This window comes from Eretmochelys imbricata, chromosome 15 (assembly GCF_965152235.1).
Source record: "Eretmochelys imbricata isolate rEreImb1 chromosome 15, rEreImb1.hap1, whole genome shotgun sequence".
NCBI lineage: Eukaryota > Metazoa > Chordata > Testudines > Cheloniidae > Eretmochelys > Eretmochelys imbricata.
This window is the reverse complement of record NC_135586.1, coordinates 13,350,764-13,368,741: the sequence shown is the minus strand read 5'-3', so window position 1 is coordinate 13,368,741 and position 17,978 is coordinate 13,350,764. Positions and strand designations below refer to the sequence as shown.

Genomic DNA, 17,978 nt, shown 5'->3' with positions numbered 1-17,978 from the left:
TCTGCTTTGGATCATTATCAAGCAGAACCTGTCGTCAGTATGGACGCATGTGCTCTGGAATGGTGGTTGAAGCATTAAGGGACATATGAATCTTTAGTGCATATGGCATGTAAATATCTTGCGGCACCAGCTACAACAGTGCCATGTGAACTCCTGTTCTCACTTTCAGGTGACATTGTAAACAAGAAGCGGGCAGCATTATCTCCTGCAAATTGTAACCAAATTTGTTTTCTGAGCGATTGGCTGAGTGGACTTGCAGGCTCTAAAGTTTTACATTGTTTTATTTTTAAAAGCAGGGGTTTTTTATACATAATTCTACATTTGTAAGTTCAACTTTCATGATAGAGATTGCACTACAGTACTTAAGTGAATTGAAAAATACTATCTTGTTTTTTTTACAGTGCAAATACTTGTAATCAAAAATAAATATAAAGTGAGCACTGTACACTTTCTATTCTGTGTTGTAACTGAAATCAATATATTTGAAAATGTAGAAAACATCCAAAACTATTTAAATAAATGGTATTCTATTATTGTTTAACACTGCAATGAATTTTTTTAATCGCTTGACAGCTCTACTGTCATTATAAAACCACTTGTAACATGAACACACACACACACCATTAATGTGATTGCCCACAAGGGCAGGGCTAGCTCTAAACCTTTTATTGACACATTTTAACTGCCCCATATTATGTTTAGAGTGGCAGAGGTGGGCATGATGCTTTTCAAACAAAAGTTCCTGCTCCTTGAGCTTGCAATTTAAGTTAGACACAGTACAACTGGGGATTTCAAAACTATATTAAATGATCATGTAGCCTTCTGTATGTCAGTTGCATGAGTTTAGTGTTTGAATTTTTTTTAAAGTTAATATTAAGCTAAGTTTGTGAAAGTAACATCAAGCATTGGTGGGATGGGGGAAGGCAGCACTGGAAGGCTTCTAGAAAGTGGATTGGGGGCGGGGGGGGGGGCTGTGAAGGAGGCAAGTGAAGGATAGGGCTTTTTGGGGGGTGGTGAAGATGGGTGACTATCTTGAATTGATTGGGGGGGTCTAGTTTTGTAGAAGGAGGGGGGAATACAATACCTTTTATCGCACCTGCATAATGCTAAAGCCATCTTTCATCCTCCATGCTGATACCCACCTTGCCTCACCCCCCTCTCTGCACAGCAGCTATTTCCTATAACGCACTTCCTAAGACCGACTACTGAAGTCACAGTCATGGTAAAGAAAAAGCATGTAGACCTCCAAGTGCTCAGCTGTTCTCTTGTATGAACAGGACATGGGCACCTATCTCTGCATCCTCCCAATAAGCGGTGTTCTTTGAAATCATAATAAAACAGTTGGCCTTGGTTTAATTTTTTTTTTTTGTAAACAGGCAGTGCTGATGAAACAAGAGCCAAAGTCTCCCACTTTGTTTGCTGTTGCAGGGATGTTGCAATTGTTTGGGCAGAATGCTTTTCCATTTGAAGGCTGATCCTGTCACTTTGTGCTTGCAGGTGTTGGCTGTCCTTTCAAATGAGCTGGCACACCTTTAGCAGAACTTGTTAAGCTAAGAAGAATCAGTAAAGATGGTTCAATTTTAGAGGTAAAATGTCAAAGTATTGTGAGGGGGAGCTTCCACGCCAATTAAAGGAACGTGTGCACCATGCTGGAAACGTACCTTGTTGTACTTGGAAAGCAATAGCATGTGCAGGCATAGGCCCTATGTCATCAACTTCAATTAGAAAAAATCATAATGCTAAAATAAAGATAAAATGGGTGTGGGGGGGAAAGTAATTCAATGAAACAGGCCCCTGTGTAATAAAGCGATGTGATACCTTACTTAGCTAATGTGCATTGTACTTGAATTAATGAACTTCTGTCAAGTTCTGCCTAGGGACCCAATTCTGCAATAAACTGCATGCAAGCAGTGGGATTGGAGCTCAAGTCTGTTAAAATGTCAGTGGGCATGACTGGGGTGGGGGAGAGAAAATGTTGTGAAATTCACTTAAATTTTCTACCTCATTGGCCTGCTCAAGGTAGAATCCTCACGATAATTTGTGGTCAGTAGCTTAGATAAACTAACCCAGTTTCCATACATATAAACCAGAATGTTTCCTGACAGGGTTCTGTGCAGGAGTGATTGTTACACTTTTATACCTACTATCTGGCACTTAAAATCTGTAACATAATACAGCTGATTTGTGGATAAAAACCTATATAAAAAAAAGTCATATAGTACCTAGCTCTCACGTAGTGCTTTTCATCCTGTGATCTCAAAGCACATTACAGAGGTCAGTGTCATGTAGTTGTTTTTCAGCATCATTCAGGGTGGGAGATTCCTTCACTAAAGCAGTTAAGCATTTAGACCCCCATCATGCAATGAACTCTGAGTGGGTGGAGGATTCTGGCCCCATGGAACTCAGTGCAGGATTAGAGACTTAGACCTGAATACATTGTGTGTGCAGCAGCATGATATAAATTCTCTTGCTATCCATCCAGTGATGATTCAAGCTGGGATCAGTGGTTTAAAAGGTTTTCTCCCATTAAATGAAAACAGGGTGGGCTCATCCCATAAAGCACTAACAGTGCTAGGCACAAGACAATGTGTCAAGGGGTCAAATTTTCAAAACTGCCCTAAGTCCAATTTGCAAATCAGAGTTGACTCTGTATGAAACTTAGGCTCATAAGTCTCTGAATCACTTTTGAAAATAGGATTTAGGCACCTACATCACATAGCTGTCTTTGAGACTGTTGCCCATGGTCCCTGCCATGAACTGCAGACAGTCTCAGTACTGATGGGCTGAGGTCGGAAAGGACCCAGTGCTCATGATAGCTTTACTTCAGTTCTACTGTTTTGTTTATTGAGCTGCTTTAAATTATTCCTCATTATAAATAAGAGGACAAGATGCCTTTCATAAATCCAAGTAAATCTTTATCTACTTTTTGCCTCCCTCATCTCTCAACCTTTGTTCCCATGTCTAGGAAATTTGCACTGGGGTGTTTCCAGCCTGAATGAGCCCTGCAGTCTCCTGATTGGTCCAAAGTAACTAGCAGCACTGGCTGAGTTGCTTACTAAAGGCTCTTAGCAGAGGTATGCAGAAGTTATTCTCAGTCCTGCCTCTAGGCCACCTGCTGCAGGCTGAGTTGCTGTGAGAGGCTCTTCTGCTGTAGGCTGTAGGGTTTCTCTCTCACTGAATCCCAGGTGCCAGAATGGTGGTAGAGCTTTTTCTGGATCTCCTCTCCCAGCCCTGCCGAGCCCTCTTTATATTTGCCAAAAAAAACAACATCCCATTTGAGTTCAAGCATGTGGATCTGCTAAAAGGTGAGTGAAGGGCACCTGTAGCTGGGGGATGGACTGTGTGTGTGTTCTCTCATTACTCTGCTAGGGGGGTCCAGCAATAACATCTTAAGGGAGAACATTTGCTCTTAGGAGAATTGATCTGTGCAGACTATCAGCATGTTACACTTCTCAGGTGCAACTGATTCCCTTGCTCTAAACCCTAATGTATCTCTGTTTCTTCACACAGGGATTTTTGCCTTATTCTTCATTACTGACCTCCAGTTGACAGTGGAAATCTTATTTAGGAAACTAGATGCATGAAAGAAATGTAGCCCCAGCTCTTCAAGCTCCTTTTTCTGCTGTTGTACTTTCACTTTGGGCCACTGTTGTAATAGTTGCACATCTTGGCTGTTTTTAATTGTCAGGCTCACATTTGGGAGGTGCAAGGTTATACCCAGTCTCTGATTTTTAACAGTTAAGCATACTAGCAGTCGATGAGCATTGTTAAGTGAAGGAATGGGGCCAGGGCCATGCTCTTGCTGTCACACACATGTGCAGGCTGCTACATGTCATGCTGTTTCCATGCTCCACTAAATATGTTCCTTCTATACGATGACATGACTAGACCAAAGCGCTGAGCAGAAATGCTTTCTGAAAAGTCCTGCCTAGGCTGAGTTGTCTCCAGCTTCCTGTAATTCAGACTTGCTGATCTAGGTCTAAACCTTGGCGCTCGTGTCATCTTTAACACTAAAAAAGTCTTGAGTTTTGTCTCCTATTATGACCCTGAAGCAGATTCTTGCACAGTCCCTAAAACTGAGGTGCTAGAAGGACTAGAGAGACTGAGGGCATGTCTTCACTAGCAACATGAAAGTGCTGCTGCAGCAGTGTTCTAATGCGGCTGTGTAGTCGCGGCACCAGCGGAAAAAACCACCTCCACCAGGGGAGTGCGGCACCCAGTGCTGGTGCACTGTCTACACTGCCACCTCACAGCGCTGAAACTTGCCGCGCTCAGGGCGGGGTTGACATGGTGCTGAACGTGTTTAGTCCTCAGTTCCACTACAAGCACAGCCATGTTGCTTACCAGCTCAAGTGTGCATGTTGCCAACATCCTTTGTCAGCAAGCAGCAAGGAGGAATCTTTTGTAGAGTAGATGTAAGGCTTGTGGTGACTGGAGAGCTAGTGGAGGGTGACCGCACCAGAGTGAAAGCCGAGTAATTGGGAAAGGAAGGGTTTTCATCAAACCGCTTTAAATTTGGCTATTGGTTGATGTCTGTCTCTTTAATACAGAAAGAAAAGGAGACTAAGATTTATTTGAGCATAAGCTTTCGTGAGCTACATGCATCTGATGAAGTGAGCTGTAGCTCACGAAAGCGTATGCTCAAATTTTAGTCTCTAAGGTGCCACTAGTCCTCCTTTTCTTTTTGCGAATACAGGCTAACACGGCTGCTACTCTGAATCTTGTTAATACCTATCTAATGTCAATGACTAACACTCTGGAGAAATGGTTTCAGAGTAGCAGCCGTGTTAGTCTGTATTCGCAAAAAGAACAGGAGGACTTGTGGCACCTTAGAGACGAACCAATTTATTGGAGCATATATGGTGCTAAGGTGCCACAAGTACTCCTTCACTCTGGATAAATGACTCTTTTGTTTCAAAACTTAATGCTGTGGGCCCTTTGGTTCAAGTTCATAACAACCATCCTCTGAGTCTTCCAGGAGGTCACCTAGCCTTGATGTTCATAATGCTTTACAAATTTAAAAAAAAAAAAACCCAGGAGACCATGTTACAAATAATGAAGGGAGGGAAAGAGCCTTTGTGGGTTGTTATCCACCATAAAGAACAAAAAAGGCACAACTCTTTTTAAAAACCTCCTTTGCAGGCTCACCTTTCAAAAGCCTTAAAACTTTGAAAGGGGAGCAGGGATTTTAGACTTTTCATCATGACTTGTGTTTTCTCTCCTCTTCCTCGTCCTTCATTTATTAATACGCACTTAATTGCTTCATTCATCCCAGATGGATATTCCATCTACAAAGAGCAGCAACTCCTCTCTCAGTTAAACTGTGTTACCCAGAATGTTGGCACTGCTAAGGAGAGCTCTCCATTATTCCCTGTTTAAGTGAGAGCATTATGCCCAGCCTGCTTCTGTGACTCTGATCTTTCTTCGCTTCCTTAGCCCCTATGCCTCACACACTTAGGCACATAACTGCCACTTCTGAGGCACCTAAGGCCAAAGTTTAGGCACCAAGGCGATCATCAAAACCCCTGCTCAGCTGCCACCTCACTCTAGAGGTGTCTCAAATTCCTCCGTGCCTAAATTCTTACTGTAAAAGGTTTCCTAGGTCCTTAAGTTTCTGCCTCTGGGTATACCTACTGCTGCCTCAGGCAGGCACCTGAATGCCTATCTCATGTCTAAGCACCAGTGGGATCCTCATGCCAGGTGAAAGCTGGCATTGCCCTGCATATTGAGGCTGATCCTGTGAGCATTCTCAGAGCACACCTAACTACATACAAAATGCTCACTCTAGATCAAGTCTCTTCCTATCTGGAGGCAGACGCTGGAAGTTCTGCTCCGAGTCTAAAGTAATCCAAGTACTCCCAGCTACATCCTCTAAAGTTCTGGAGGTTCCCTTCCATCCCCTGCTACTATGGGGCACAAGATGCGTTCTGTGGTGGTGGGGGATGCACTGCTAGTCTGAAGCAACAAAATAGCACGTGGGGGAGAGGGGTGGCATAAACACACCAGTGGGGGATTTATGAGTCTCATTTAGTTGCTCATGTTTGACAACCTGCCTCCCAGGCAGTAGCTATGTTGTCATGCTGATGCTGGTAGCTGGAACTGCCCCAGCTGGTTCTGGAGAGGCTCAGCCAATTCTTTACCACAGAAGTCTGCTGACCTGAAGTCAAAGCTGTGCCTACTGAATGTCTTTTTGTACCAAAAGGCGATAGTTCATCAAGGGAAGTGTGAACTAGGGACATGTAATAGGATGCCCTTCTCTGCAAACAGGACTCCTGGGGTTTTACTGTGCCTATGAAAAATCCCATTTTGGCTGAGTTCAGGCAGCCCCAGCTGGGAGCTTGCTGAGCTATGACACACACACAAGAATCTGTCAAAGTTATGTGGCCTTAATGGGTCTATGCTGACCTTGCAGCAGCTGCTGGGTGCTGTGTCTCGGACCCCGTGCTGGTTCCTGCCCTACATTCTGCAGAGCTTTTATGCCTCTCTGGCTCCTGCTGCAGCCCTATTGCTGAGGTGAACGTGAGCGGATACAGCAGGGATGCTCCCTTGCCATCCATCTTATGACATAAAATGTAGTTTAAGCCTGGCTGGAATAAACCAGAAAAGAGAAACTGTCTGTAATTACTAACCTACAAGCTACTCCCCTCATCCCCCTGGCTGCTAATACGGCATAATGTCAGGTTTAGCCTTTGTATCCTGGGGTGATCTTGAGACTGCAGTCATGGGCATGTTAAAAATGCCTAAGATTCACTTGGGTTGCTGTTGCAACACACTGCAGCTCTTGCTCTAGGTCCCTCTTACAGTAACAGCAGGAAGGAGAAATGCAGTTTCTTGAGCAGGCACTTTGCAGTTACTCTTTCCTTTCCCAGTGCTCACTGATATAACCCAGGGCAGCCTGGCACCAGTTAACCCACCAGTCTTCATCTAACTACTTCACTGAAAGGTTAAGTGACATCCGAGGAAGTGAGCTGTAGCTCACGAAAGCTGATGCTCAAATAAATTGGTTAGTCTCTAAGGTGCCCCAAGTCCTCCTTTCCTTTTTGCAAATACAGACTAACACGGCTGTTACTCTGAAACCTCCCCTTTCAGTGTATGGCAAACTCTAGTGTTTTGCAGCACAGCTGCTGTCCCAAAGAAGTCTCATGCTTGCTTCCATTCATTCAGTGGGGAAGCCTGAGTTTGCAATAAAGCCTACTAATAATGAAGAGTTCTGCTCCATATTCTCTCCTCTCTCTAGGCCTTGCTCTTGCTTGACATTTGCCTTTCTAGAGACTTTGGTGGGGGGAGATTAATAAGATTATTCAAGGTACCGTGGGGAAGGAGGCATTGTCAGTTTAAAAGAATATTTAACGTATTAAACACACACACATTTGGGCTCCTTTCCTTTTCAGTACTGACCACCATGAGCCACTAAAATATGGGGCAGGGGGAGACAAGCCAGTGAACTTACTGAGAAGGGTGAAAAACTGACTCCGTTGTCATTGGACTGACAGAAGGAGATTTCAACAAAATCGCAAGCTCCAGATGCTCTATGCTATACAGTAGCAGCACTAGGCTTTACCAAAGCCTACATGTAGCTTATGACTACAACAGAGAAGAACTGCTACATTTGCTCTCCTTACAGGGATTCTAAAGTGCATTGTATCTCTGACTGCACTAACCTCCTGGATTCCTATGGAAACGCTTATAAGTTAAATACATTTGGTTATGTTCAGGTCCTAAGTGGTACCAGCATGGACATAGGCATCCATTCATGGTGCAAAATCAGGGTTATTATAGCCTTTTATACAGACAAACCATGGGCCCCTATGCTGCCTCAGCATGCAGACAGACATATGGGATATGGAGCAGCAGGTGAAGGGTGTAGTAAAATCTTCAGTCCCAATCTGCACCCTTGCTTCAAGCCCTACTCTCAAATCCTGACAGAGTTGCTGAGCATGGAAGGCGCCCTGAGGAGGGCGCAAAGTTCAGCCCCAGGTCTGAATTTGGACCACTGGAAACAAGTGGATGCTCTGCTTCCCTGGAAGAGCCACCATTGTTAGGTGATACCTTAAATAAGGCCTCAGAGCACAGGTGTAGTTTGATGTCTATATTTGGGGGGGGGGAAGCTCCAGCAGGCCAATGGGGCCATGTGGGAGTGGGGGGTGGGGATTCCATGCTTGCCCAAGGCTTGCAGTTTGGGGGGGCAACGCTCCCCCCCTTACCCCACAACTACACCCATGCCTCAGAGCTCTTTTATAAAATGGTAATTGCCTGTTAGCTCATCGCAACAGATCCTGCTTAATATGTAAAGACCAAACCCTGGCTAAAAAGCACAATATACAGGCTAAGCTGTATTTAAAAAAATAAAATAAAAGCCAGTCTTCTAGTAAGTGTTGGCGCTGCTTGCATAAATCTCACACATCAAACTAAAACCAGACCCATTTAATCTGTATGATAACAGCAAAACCACTAATTGCAAAGCAGAGTTCAGGAACCATTAGAAGCCTCATTCTGAAGCCAAAGGATGGTCGGTATTTCAGAGGTGGTGCTTTGGAAGTGAATTTCCATAGCTCCGGAGGCTGGCTGGAGGAACAAGTCCTCTGAAGCATTCTTACTTCTCTAACATTCTGGGCAGCTTCAGGGAAACAAATGCAAAGGATGAGGACTGGACAGAACAGGAATCGCCCCCCAATGGTGTGTGTGGCCTGAGTGAAGTCTAGGCCTGGAATTCTCCAGGCATTTCTAGAGTGCAGCAGAGAGAGAAACATGGAAAAATCTACATATCCTTTTTGGAAGGTTGCCAAATGAGGCTGTGTTCGAAATGGAACCACTTCACTGTGTGAAGATGGCAAGCGTCATTCATGACTATTCAAGTATCAGAAAACTAAACCAATTCCCAGAAGGTTCTGCATTATCTGGGGATCGGCTGCCAGAATGTTAGTACAAAAGACTTGAGAGTTGCATCATTTAGCTCTCCGAGATTCACTTGTGCAAGTTGGTTAGAGGAGCTTGAAAACAAAGGGCCCAATCTTGCAGACACTTCAGTGGATGACTTGTGTGAGTCTAGCCAGATAGACAAGCACTAATTGTGCATGGAAGAGTTCTCAGATTGGGCCCTGACGTGAAGAGCACTCAGGCTTCAGGTAAATATTTTTCATTTCAGGCTATAAAGCTCATCCCTTTCCTTCTGTCTTGTATTTGAACTCTGAAGAATTGTCATGAGAATGCAAACTCATGTCTATTACCTATCTCAGACCTGAAAGCTTGCCTTTCTCTCCCCTCCCTGCCTGTTGCAAGTTATTCCTTCAATAAACTAATGGTGGCAGTTCCGTTTGATAATCGAAAGCAATGGATGTCTGAGTACAAACTATAATGCATATAACTGACTGAAAATACTCTGAACTCCAACAGCAGCTTTGAGGGGTTTGGTAAAAGTGTCACAGCACTCAGTTATACAATATTGCATTTTCATGTTTCAAAAGCATGATTGAAATCCCGCCTCACGCTAGCAGGGCCTGAAAAACTAATTGCATCTGAACTGAGCTGCGCTCCAGTTAGACCAAAGTAACTGTCACTTTATCACGAAAGCTTATGCTCAAATACATTGGTTAGTCTCTATGGTGCCACAAGTACTCCTTTTCTTTTCACTTTATCACTGTTACCCTTGTCCTGCTTCCCTCTTTCGGTTACACCCATTTGTTATTTCTCATCTTAAAATTAGACTGCACGCCCTCTGGGGCTGTCACTCTGCCTATGTAAAGTGCCTCGCACAGGGATCCTGATAGGGGTCTTGGGACACTCTAGCAGCAGGTATCTGATATTAAAGCAGCAGATATCTGATATGAAGCAGGCCTGAGCTGACAAGATTACCAGCATAAATTGAGCCTTACAAGCCTATTAACAAATGTCAGAACACTGAACATGCAGACAATGAACAGGAGAGAGACAGGAATGCTAAGCTGATGAACAGAGAAGATAGCATCAGGCAAAATCTATATCTGTTATAGAGTTCTATTGCCCACTTGCTCTCTTAGGAAAATAAACAGGAATTTTCCTTATGTGGTCAAAGTTGAGATGTCATGGTCAAATATTCCCAGGGACTCTGCTGATCCTCACTAATGGGTAAAGAATCTAGCTTGATTTGGGTGCTAAATTTAAACTTTGCCGTGTTGTTTCCTTCTAGTCACTGAATCTTCCTTGCATGCCGTCACCGCTACCGCCTCCTTAATCGCCTCCTAAATCTTTTTAGGGCATAACCATAGTGAAGACTTTGGCAAGGTGAATGCGCTGAAGAAAGTACCAGCGATAAAGGATGGAGCCTTCACCTTAGCAGAAAGGTAAGGTTGAAACAAATGCAACTCTCTGATGCACGGTCTAACATCACAACACTTAACATCTGCCTGCTATGTCCCCTGCTCAATGTTCTACCTTATTACTTGCTCATCTCTTCTCTCTCTCTCTCTCTCTCCATGCCTTGGCTTATCTTTTATATGCTGTTTTTTTGTCTTTTCTGCATTCATGTCCTTTCTCTTTTGTCCCTATTTATCAGCCCCACTCATCTATGCCTCTTCCAGTCCTATATTTTCCCCGTTCCTTCTGTCCCTTATGCCTTGCTGCAATTGTGCATCCATCTTTGAAGACAAGGAGATGAGGACAAACTTTGGCCAAGCCCAGCCACTTGCATCGGGTGATGTTGCAGCTAAGCTGCCTGTAGGCTCAATGCTTGCAAAGTTCCATGGATCTGGTGAGTCGCTGATTGTGCAGGATGGGCTGGCTTGAGGATGTCTACAGGTCTGGTAATGTGAAGCTTTCCCATCATGGGTATGTGGTCCAGTGTAAATTGTATAAATTGCTCTAGTGGTTCAAGTTGCAACTGAAAATACAGGCAGTAGTGGGATTGGATGGCTGACCCCCCCTCAGCCGCTGGATAAAGTATCACAGGGCAGTTTTGTTTGTTTGTTTGTTTTTTAAAGTGTGGAGGAAGGAGAAGAGGAAATCCACTTCTTCTCACTTTTCTGGAGGAAGGTGGGGGAAGCGAAAGTGAGAGTGGATTTTTTTTTTTTTCGCTTTCTCTCTCCCTTCCTCCCCACCCCCCACATCGGGAAGTGGCTGGAATTGGACTGCAGAAACTCCAAATGCTTTTTCAAAACTAAAACATTCATTTCACTGAAACAACTCAAAATGAATTCATCTTGAAAAGCAAAACTTAAAAAAATCCTAAAAATGTTCAGTTTCTAACCATTTCTTTTGTGAAAAGTACTCAAGACTTCAAGCCGTGCTAGGAAGTAGATGTTGCTATGGTATATACATTTCTAGTGAGGGAAAGGGGGGCAGGGAGAGAAGTCTGAGTTGTAACTCTCATGTTACAGAACATGACTGGTTATTAGGGACTATGGGGAGATTCTTGGGTCTGTCAGTATTAACTCACTGACCTAGCTATTGGTAGTCAGAGTATTCTGAGATGTGGGGGGAAGAGGGGAGACAATAACCTCTTAATTCACCTGTCCATTGTTCCCTGTTACTATCTGGGCAGCATTGCGATCCTTCTCTATCTGAGCCAAAAATTCAACACCCCTGATCACTGGTACCCTTCAGACCTGCAGAAACGGGCCCGGGTTGATGAGTATTTGTCCTGGCAGCACGCTACCATTCGGGAGAAAGGGTGCAAAATTTTCATAACCAAGGTAAAGATATCCGATAACATGAGAACTGACTGCTAGCACCTGCTAGTGCTGTAGCATGTAGAATGCATTCAACCTCCCCTCTCCTAGCATCCCTATTTCCTATAAAGTATGTGTGCGGCAAGGGATTGGGGGGGCGTACTCAGAATGACCTTAATGTAGAGTGTCACTATCTTACCAGGCTGGTACCTTGCCGGGGTAGTGTAGATCTCTTACATCCCAAAAATGACATTAAAAGAGCACTGAGATTGCAACGTTCAGTGCTCAAAAGCTAGAAAATGCCAGACGTGCTGTTTGCTTGGAGTTTCTTGTATGGATGACTGGGACTGTTTCTGGATGTTGTGCCTCACTAGCCAAAGACACATACCAGCTGATATTTGGAAACCAAACTGGAACTTGAGTTGCATTGGCTTCCCTGGTGAGCCAGCACTCTTCCTGATGGATTGTAATGGACCCGCTTAATCCTGCTGAAAGATTCCTTTATATTCTAGCCCCAATTCTTCCCAAGATTGAATCTGCGGGAACATTGTCTCCACTGTACTCAGTCCAGAGTAGTAAGTAAATGTAACTAATCCGGCAAGGGTGAGATAGTGCCAGACACTGACCACTTTCCTCCTGCTTTCTGACTGACTAGGCATAACTGTCGCTTGTCTCTGCAGAGACAGGCCTCTCCTCTTGAAACAAGGGGCTGTGATTGCAGTTGGTGTGAAATGTTGTTGTAGTTTTTTTTTTAAGGCAAATGTCTCCAAAGAGGAGAATCTGAACAAGACTGCCTGATTTGGACAAATATGATGCAATGGGTTTTTATGCTAGCCTGCCTAGCAGAGGGGGTTTCCAGTACCAGTTAACTCAGCCCACTCCATTATAAACTAATGAGGGATACTTAGAGTGGTTCAGGGTGCCAAGGCTGCATGGTGGATGGACTAAAAATTGGCAGGTAACATGTTAGAGCTGCATTTTCCTCTCTCTGGTAGGTACTGGTGCCTCTCATTCTAGGGCAGCCATTTTCTCCAGAGACACTAGAGGAGAATGTCGAGGAACTGAATTCTGCTCTGAATCAGTTTGAGGAGAAGTTCCTGCAAGACAAGCCCTTCATTGTGGGCAACGAGATCTCCCTGGCAGACCTGATGGCTGTTGTGGAGCTCATGCAGGTGAGTGTTGGTCCTACTGGTTCCAGTTGCCAACCAGACTTCAGACAAAGCAAGCTGGGTTGCTGGGAGAGTGAGCTGGCACATGGCTTTCAGGTCCTGCAAAAATATCTCAAGTAAGAGTTCTCTTTGCCCGTTTGTCTTTCAAACTTTTTGGATAAAACTGAAAGCGTTGAAGTGACACTTCCTATGGAAATGAAAAGTATTTTGAACAAAGAACTTCAACCCTGCTGATTACTGGTCCTCTGGCAGAAATCAGTGGAAATCAGTAGACTAGCTGAAAGGTCCTAAGTTACTAAAATTTATTCTAGGGTGAGTGTACCTGGAAATGCTCAGCACTGTGGAAAAACTACCTGTGTTTTAAACTGATTGAGAAGTGCATGGTTTCCCCTCCTCAGACTGGGAATTCCACAGGGAAAAGTCTGGGGGTCAGAGTTGTGAGGGTTTTGTTTGTTTGTTTCCTTTTCCTTGAAGTGCTGAGCATACAGACTAAACTTAGAAAGAAAACATTTCTATATATTAGAGCGAGGACTTCCTCTGTATCCCTAAACACATTCACACAATTAAAGTACCACTGTATGTATCCTTAAGAATGATGTACCTGCTTTTGTATTGCAGGAGTCTCCTTTTAATTGGCTGGTGTGAATCTACTTTACTTTTCATTATAAAATTGATTATCTCTTGAGATAGTGTTTGTAACATACTTATTGACACTTTTGCTGTCAGTTTGTCTTGTCTATTTTCATTGCCCAGCGGAGTGACATACTAGTCTCTTCACATTCTGGCTTTCATGTGTTAGCATGACTCTAAGTTTTGGGTTGCAAACTCTGCAGAGGGATTTTTAAACCCAAACAATGAAGTGTTTCCAATGAAAACTCAAGAATGCCTTTCCTGTTAATGCTGGGATAGGGGGCAGAAGGGGAAGACTACATTGCTATCTCTCTGTGTCCCTATGTAGCTGTTACAGATATCCTCAGATACTACTCGAGTCTCCTAGAAATGGAGAACTTGAAATGAGCTGAAATCAAACCCTCAAATCTTCCAGATCTGACTTGATCCAGCTGATATTTGTTTTTAATTCCAAATGGCTTTTTGGTCCCATCCCTCTAAATGGATTCTGGTTTGGACTGTTCGCATGGAAGTTGTGCTACTGTGTTTTTGCTTCTGTCTTTGCAGCCTGTAGGAAGTGGCTGTGACATCTTTGAGAACCGACCCAAGCTGGCAGAGTGGCGCAGCCGGGTGGAGGAAGCTGTGGGGAAGGAGCTCTTCCAGCAAGCGCATGAGCTAATCCTGAATGTCAAGGATCTGAGCATCCCTCAAGTTCCCCCAGAACTGAGGGAGCATATGAAACAGCTTCTAAAAACTTGAATTAAAAAGGGAAAGTGTCCCTCTAAGCAAAGCTAATCCTGTGTGGGTTTTTCTGCATGTTTCACTCCCTTCTCTAACACCACATCTCAGTGGTCCTCCTGCCCAAGAGGAAAGAACAGCATCTTACTAACAATACTTTAATCACAGCCCTTCCACAATTTACAGAGGGGGAAAAATAGTATCTTTTGTTACAAACACTGAATCACCCCTTTAACCTGCAGACATGTGAGCTGCAGTATTGGTAGGGCTTCCTTTCCTTCCTTGACTCATCCTCACTGGACCTGTCTGACACTCACAGCAATTCAGCAGCTCAGTCCACATTGGCACTCAGTATTTAGTCTGGAGAAGAGAAGACTGAGAAGGGACATAAGTTTTCAAGTACATAAAAGGTTGTTACAAGGAAGTGGGAGAAAAATTGTTCTTCTCAGCCTCTGAGGATAGGACAAGAAGCAATGGGTTTAAATTGCAGCAAGGGCAGTTTAGGTTGGACATTAGAAGTTTTTCCTAAACTGTCAGAGTGGTTAAGCACTGGAATAAATTGCCTAGGGAGGTTGTAGAATCTCCATCATTGGGGATTTTTAAGAGCAGGTTGGACAAACACCTGTCAGGGATGGTCTAGAGAATACTTAGTCCCGCTTTGAATGCACGGGACTGGACTCAATGACCTCTCGAGGTCCCTTCCTGTTCTATGATTGTACAAGTCCCCAGTCCCTCACTAGCTAAAGGCCTACATTTCAGATATTTGGGTGCATTAGTGTTGCGGGTCACATTGTGCAGGAGGGGCTGAGCAATTTCCAAATGGGGAAGGAAAAGTATTTTGAGACTAAGCCCTGATCTACATGACAACCTTATGTTGGTGTAACCACATCGCTCAGGGGTGGTTACACTAGACAGCACTATGTTGACTGGAGGATTTCCCCTATCAACATAGCTACTGCCTCCCATTGGGGTGAATTAATTAAGTCAACAGGAGAGCTCTCTCCTGTCAGCTTAGTGCAGCTCCACCAGAGAGCTGACAGTGGCCCAGCTGCATGTACTGTAAGCTCTCTAGTGGAGTCATAGCCCCAGTCTGCACAGGGAGTAGACTGCAGATTCACAGCCTTTCCAAAGGAAGAGTAATGAGAACCTCCAGCTAAATGGATGAGAAGTGGACAAAGACAGCTTCTGGGAAGCTGGGCATGAGAATTTCTAAGCAAACACATGCTTCCATCAGTAGGAAGCTACTGCATCCAGCTCCATGAACCAACTGGGACAGGGTATATGTAGGTGAAGACAAGTCTGATCCTGCAGACACTCATATCCGTGAGTAACATTATGCCCGATCTTCAGGTAGAACTATACACATGACTAATGGTACATTTGTATTGGCAGGTTCAAGCTTTAATGTGCAAGGAATGATCTAACGTATGAACAAAAGCTGCATTTCCAAACAAAGCTTCTGCCAGCATGCTCTGCCATGCTGAGTATTCAATGCCTCCTCAGCTAAATGAGACTCTGGCTTGAATTGTTTTGGTTTTTTATGCAAAGAATTAAACAAATGTCAGAGGGGTGGATGGACCTTCTCATGGGCCTTAATAAGCCCAACATGATTTACTAACCAAGTCATTGTAATTCATAATAGGAAGGGCCAGGCCTCTGCTGTACTCACAAATGCAGCATGAGTGGAGGCCATGGCAGACCTGCACAGAAGCACATGGCTCAGCTTACAGGTGCAGTGGGAAGTGACTTGGTTCCTGTCATAAATATAAAGGGAAGGGTAAACCCCTTTGAAATCCTTCCTGGCCAGGGGAAAGCTCCTCTCACCTGTAAAGGGTTAAGAAGCTAAAGGTAACCTCGCTGGCACCTGACCAAAATGACCAATGAGGAGACAAGATACTTTCAAAAGCTGGGAGGAGGGAGAGAAACAAAGGGTCTGTGTGTCTGTCTATATGCTGGTCTTTACCGGGGATAGACCAGGAATGGAGTCTTAGAACTTTTAGTAAGTAATCTAGCTAGGTATGTGTTAGATTATGATTTCTTTAAATGGCTGAGAAAAGAATTGTGCTGAATAGAATAACTATTTCTGTCTGTGTATCTTTTTTGTAACTTAAGGTTTTGCCTAGAGGGGTTCTCTATGTTTTTGAATCTAATTACCCTGCAAGATATCTACCATCCTGATTTTACAGGGGGGATTTCTTTATTTCTATTTACTTCTATTTTTATTAAAAGTCTTCTTGTAAGAAAACTGAATGCTTTTTCATTGTTCTCAGATCCAAGGATTTGGGTCTGTGGTCACCTATGCAAATTGGTGAGGCTTTTTATCCAACATTTCCCGGGAAAGGGGGGGTGCAAGTGTTGGGAGGATTGTTCTTAAGATCCAAGGGTCTGGGTCTGTAGTCACCTAGGCAAATTGGTGAGGCTTTTTACCAAACCTTGTCCAGGAAGTGGGGTGCAAGGTTTTGAGAAGTATTTTGGGGGGAAGGATGTGTCCAAACAGCTCTTCCCCAGTAACCAGTATTAGTTTGGTGGTGGTAGCGGCCAGTCCAAGGACAACAGGTGGAATATTTTGTACCTTGGGGAAGTTTTGACCTAAGCTGGTAAAGATAAGCTTAGGAGGTTTTTCATGCAGGTCCCCACATCTGTACCCTAGAGTTCAGAGTGGGGGAGGAACCTTGACAGTTCCCCTGCAACCAAACTGCCTCTCCTACTCTCATGGTTTGTATGCTGTGTGGATTCCAGGATGTCAAGGTGGGTGAGGTAATATTTTTCATTGAATAGAAGGTGGTCCAATAAAAACTATTACCTCACTCACCTTGTCTCCTACTCTCCACAGCAATTGGGTACTAATGGCCAAATTCATTCCTAGCACAGCTCTATTAAAGTCCAAGCAGGGAGCCAGGCTTAAGGAGCCTTTCTCTCTTGTCTCCTCTCCCCCTACTCCAGCCAGGAGTATTCCTCTCCTCTTGGTGTTATGCTGCTGGGGAAGTTTAGAGTTGCTTTCTGCGCTCCATCCACTTCAGGGCAAAATGATGAGCAAACACCTGAGCTAGACAATCCTGCATGTGTTTTCTTTCCTCTTCTTTGGCCTCCTGCTTTCCCTTCCTACCCCATTGCCCATCCCCATCTGCAAGTGAGAAGGCAGATCAGGTTTGCAGAAGTGGTTCTTCTTTTCTTAAGCACAGCCACAACAGGCAGCCTATTGTCTATGGGCTGCTGTCAGGATTCCAAATGAGCAAACCCAACTGTCACCTGGAGCCTCCCCTCTTCGTCCTGCTGCAGCTGGGCCATCAATGCAGTCAAGGAGATCCACAAGGGGCACCTTGAGGGGTAGGGAAAGGAGCAACACATGGTTATTAAAAAATAACCATGGAGACCAGTGGGGGGTGGTTTCTGAGAGATGCAAATGCATCTGGGATTTATCATTATTTGTGTAATGTCAAAGGTGTGCTTGTGCTTTACAGACAAGCATCTGCTCCTGGGACCAGGTCATACAAACAGGAGGGGAGAGGTTTCTGGGGTGGGAGTACTACACTCCTTGGAATATGTTCCTGCAGATGCAGTTCTTCCATGTAAATGTCAGCATTACAGGTGGCTGCTAAGGTACATTGTTCACATTCTGGTGGGGCAGGGAGAGATGCCACCTCAGCCTGGTCCCTGACTCTTTCCTCTGGAGGAACGGTAGGAGAGGAGCTCTCATGATACACAATAACTAAGAGACGGAAAGAAGTTTCTCTTCAGTCTGCCTTCTCTGCAGCTTCAGCCAAGGACAGGTAATCTCAGCATCCATACAGCACTTCGCTCCCTCTGCCCAGCAGGTAGG

The 17,978-nt window shown here is 44.3% G+C and overlaps 1 protein-coding gene across 1 annotated transcript; it reads left to right on the top strand.

Moving 5' to 3' along the window:
• Positions 1–3,193: 3,193 nt before the first annotated feature.
• On the top strand, positions 3,194–14,179 carry LOC144275593 (glutathione S-transferase theta-1-like). The gene is made up of 5 exons (XM_077834966.1): positions 3,194–3,305; positions 10,232–10,319; positions 11,516–11,666; positions 12,638–12,814; positions 13,988–14,179. Exons 1-5 carry the CDS (start codon positions 3,194–3,196, stop codon positions 14,177–14,179), a joined length of 720 nt encoding a protein of 239 aa, XP_077691092.1.
• Positions 14,180–17,978: the final 3,799 nt, after the last annotated feature.